General features: G+C 47.8%; 1 protein-coding gene across 1 annotated transcript; it reads right to left on the bottom strand.

Annotated features, from left to right (window-relative positions):
- Positions 1-702: 702 nt before the first annotated feature.
- On the bottom strand, positions 703-2,674 carry LOC131210196 (pre-mRNA-processing factor 17). The gene is made up of 4 exons (XM_058203405.1): positions 2,480-2,674; positions 1,864-2,422; positions 1,306-1,784; positions 703-1,236 (listed from the first exon to the last, which is right to left on the bottom strand). The coding sequence occupies exons 1-4, from the start codon at positions 2,672-2,674 to the stop codon at positions 703-705; spliced, it is 1,767 nt and encodes a 588-aa protein (XP_058059388.1).
- Positions 2,675-3,253: the final 579 nt, after the last annotated feature.

The raw sequence follows: 3,253 nt of genomic DNA on the forward strand, positions 1-3,253 counted from the left end.
GCGTTCATAACGGGACAAGAATTTCATATAAATAGCTTGGAAAGTACGCCCCGACTAATAGTACACCGCGAATAACGGATTAGTAACAGAACTATACGCCATGAGGAAAAGTATTCTCATCATCGGAATTGCCATACTGTTGGCAGATGCTGTTCACGGTGCCATAGTGATTCGCCGTTCAGAAGTCAAATCCGCTCCATCATCAATTAACGGCGGTTCTGGTTCTCGCATTGTTTCGGTGATTCCCGGAGGAGATAAGCATCATCGGAAGCGTGACAATATGGTTGAACAGGAACCACCGATAGTTCCTGAAGAGGTTCCTACCGCAAATAAACCGCGCACGTTTACCAAGAACCAACTTCGGCCGTGCACATTCTGCAAATTTTTCACGACGATAGCGCCGACAGCGAAACCACGTGTCTATCTCAATTTAATTCGTCATTAGAAGGTCATTTCGCTGTGTAGAGCACTCGATAGGACAATCTTCACCGATGGGTATTCCGTTGCTATGTTCCGGTATAGAATTTCCGGTAATTGATTCCTACAAGACTGAGTTCCTTCGAAGGCTGATCGGTTTGATCAATAACTATAAATAGTATTCAACATCAAACGCTGTAAATATTAAAAATAAAACGTTTTAAATAAAATGTATCGTCAACATCCAATGGCTTGTTTCAAAAAGCAGCCCTCACTTGAGTAGCTCTAGTCCCAATACTTTATTAAACCGTCCCATCCAGCAGTCACCAACTTACTGGCCTCGTGCGGATGCCAGAGCGTCGATATGCAAACGTTATCGTGCGCCTGCCACTTTTTGTACAGTTTGGTTGTCTTCCAGTCCCAGATGTAACACTTGCCATCGCCATCACCCGACACCAAGTAGCTCATATCGGGCGAAAAGTCCAGGTTGCACGCGTATCCCGACACCATATGGCCGGTAAATGTTTTTTTTCGGTTCATCTTGAACCGATTGATGGCGGAAAAGATGACGATCTTATTGTCGAGACTCTGGCAAGCTAACCACTTGCCGTTCGGAGCAAGGGTCACTGCGGGCATCGAGTGCATCGTCGGATCGGCAATATACTTCATGTCCACCGGAATGTCCCATTCCCAAACGCGCAAACTCTTGTCATCGGAGGTCGTCACGAAACGCCGGTTTTCATCGACGAACGTGATTGTGTTGACCGCCCCGAGATGCCGGTCGTACTCCTGCACGACTTCACCGCTGCGCGTATCCCACTGAAAGCATACAAAAATCGTTCAAAATTAGGAACTGAATGACACTGGGTGACGTTCTCCATTACTTACACAAATAATTTTTTTATCAGAAGTACCGGCCACGAACAGATGTTGTTTGTTGTAGTCCGGGTGAAACTTGACGCAGAACGGAATCTTGCGGGAGTTGAATCGCGATATCACGTCGCCCGTTTCCGTATCCCACAGCTTCAGGTAGCGATCGTAACCGGCAGAGATAAACTTCTCGCCCTTATTGTTGAAGCTCACGTCACGAACGGCCTGCCGGTGGCCAGAGTACGTTCGAACGCAGCGCCGTTCATTATAAACTTCCCACAGCTTTACACGAGCATCCATGCTGCAAGACAGCAGTAAATGGGCCGAGACGGGGAAGAACCGAATCGCCGAAATGCCCTTCGTGTGGCCAGTCCACGTGTGAATATGAGCTTTTGGCAGAAAGCACCGATCGGGAGCGCCCGCCTTCCGCAGGTTAACTCCGGCATCGTGCGGTGGATGAAGAAACGATCGGCCCTGATAATCGAAAGCGTCTTTGACTGCAGAGAGAGAAAGGGAAAAAACCGGTTGTCACACTGCAATGTTTCAGTCGCAAAGGAGCACCCTGCGAATACTTACTGTGGAGAATCGACTTCTCTTCGATCGGCTTATCTTCCTTAACCTTATGGCGGCGATGCTTTTTGGCCATCATTTCCTCAATCTCTGCACGCTCCTTTTCGCTTGGCCGTGCTACCGTCTGTTCGTCCTCGTACTTGCCCCACGGCCCAAGGAACCCTTCCACGTCCTCCGGTGCATCGTTTCGCACACGCTTACGCTTCTCGGATCCGCCCGGTTTCGGTTTCGCTGATTCGAACACGGTCGCCCCTTCAGTGTCGTAGGCCGCTTGCAAATGGCCAACGTAACTTGGTCCTTCATCCGGGGCCGTTCCCTTACCGTCCACCGAAGGATCCAACGCGTAACCGTAGCTGTGGAACGTTTTGCGCTGATTATCGAACTGGAAGTCGCTGATGTGAGCGTTTTCCACGAAACCGGTGAGCATATTTTTTTGTGCCCGCATCTGTTGGGTCAGAAATGGATTTTCCGGACCGGCTACCGGCGCAAAAAGCTCCTCGTAGCGCGGATTGTAGTTGATCTCTTTCACCGTAGCTTCCAATGCCCGTGGCACTTCGGCTTGACCCTGAGAGCGAAAGCGCGGATTAGCACATAGCCGGGTAACGGGTACAACACAGCTTACCATGGGAACCACGAGCGGTGCGGCGCAGATTGCAAGCGTTTTCCCGACGGAATATTCACTATCCACGGGCTTCAGATGTGCCGTCGTTTCCTCCGATGCTAGCGTTTCCGTTGTGGCCTTCGCCGTGCTGGGTGTTCCACTATCTTCCGATTCTACATCACTTCCACTGCTACCGTATCCTTGCAGATGCAGCATTTTCGTCCAATTATTACTGTTTTAACTTATTTGACCCGGAAAATGCGTCGTTCCAACGACAACAAGCAACTTTGTTTACCTTCTGTTTCTGGGTTGCTACATGAGGCGTAAGCACTAGCGTAAATTTAATTTGTAATGTCAAACGTGTTTACGTTCGTGTTTTGGTCCGAGAAAATAGAAACAGAAGAGAAATAAAGTGATTTCTGAATATTTTTTCTGTTTTTTTTTTTCGATTTTGTTGCTATACCACCAAATAAGAACTTAAATTATCCTCTGTTTTTTAAGCAAAACGTATGCAAAAAGTATTTACGCTCGGGTTTACGCCTCGGCCGACCCGTAAACGCAGCATTTTGGCATTAATCTGTAATGTCAAAATAGTTACTTTACGCCTCATGTAGCCCCGCAGTTATGAACCATTTCCCTACTGTCAAAACAAGGCAGTGCTGCCAAAAAGCCAAATTGACAGCGAGACCAATCTATTTGAACAATCCGATTTGCGACTTTTAAATCTGGTAAATGTTCAAACACGGTAACGCCTCGCTGCCGGATATGTCACATGCTTTTAATATTTAAATGTAT

This window comes from Anopheles bellator, chromosome 2 (genome assembly GCF_943735745.2).
Source record: "Anopheles bellator chromosome 2, idAnoBellAS_SP24_06.2, whole genome shotgun sequence".
NCBI classification, from domain to species: Eukaryota; Metazoa; Arthropoda; class Insecta; order Diptera; family Culicidae; genus Anopheles; species Anopheles bellator.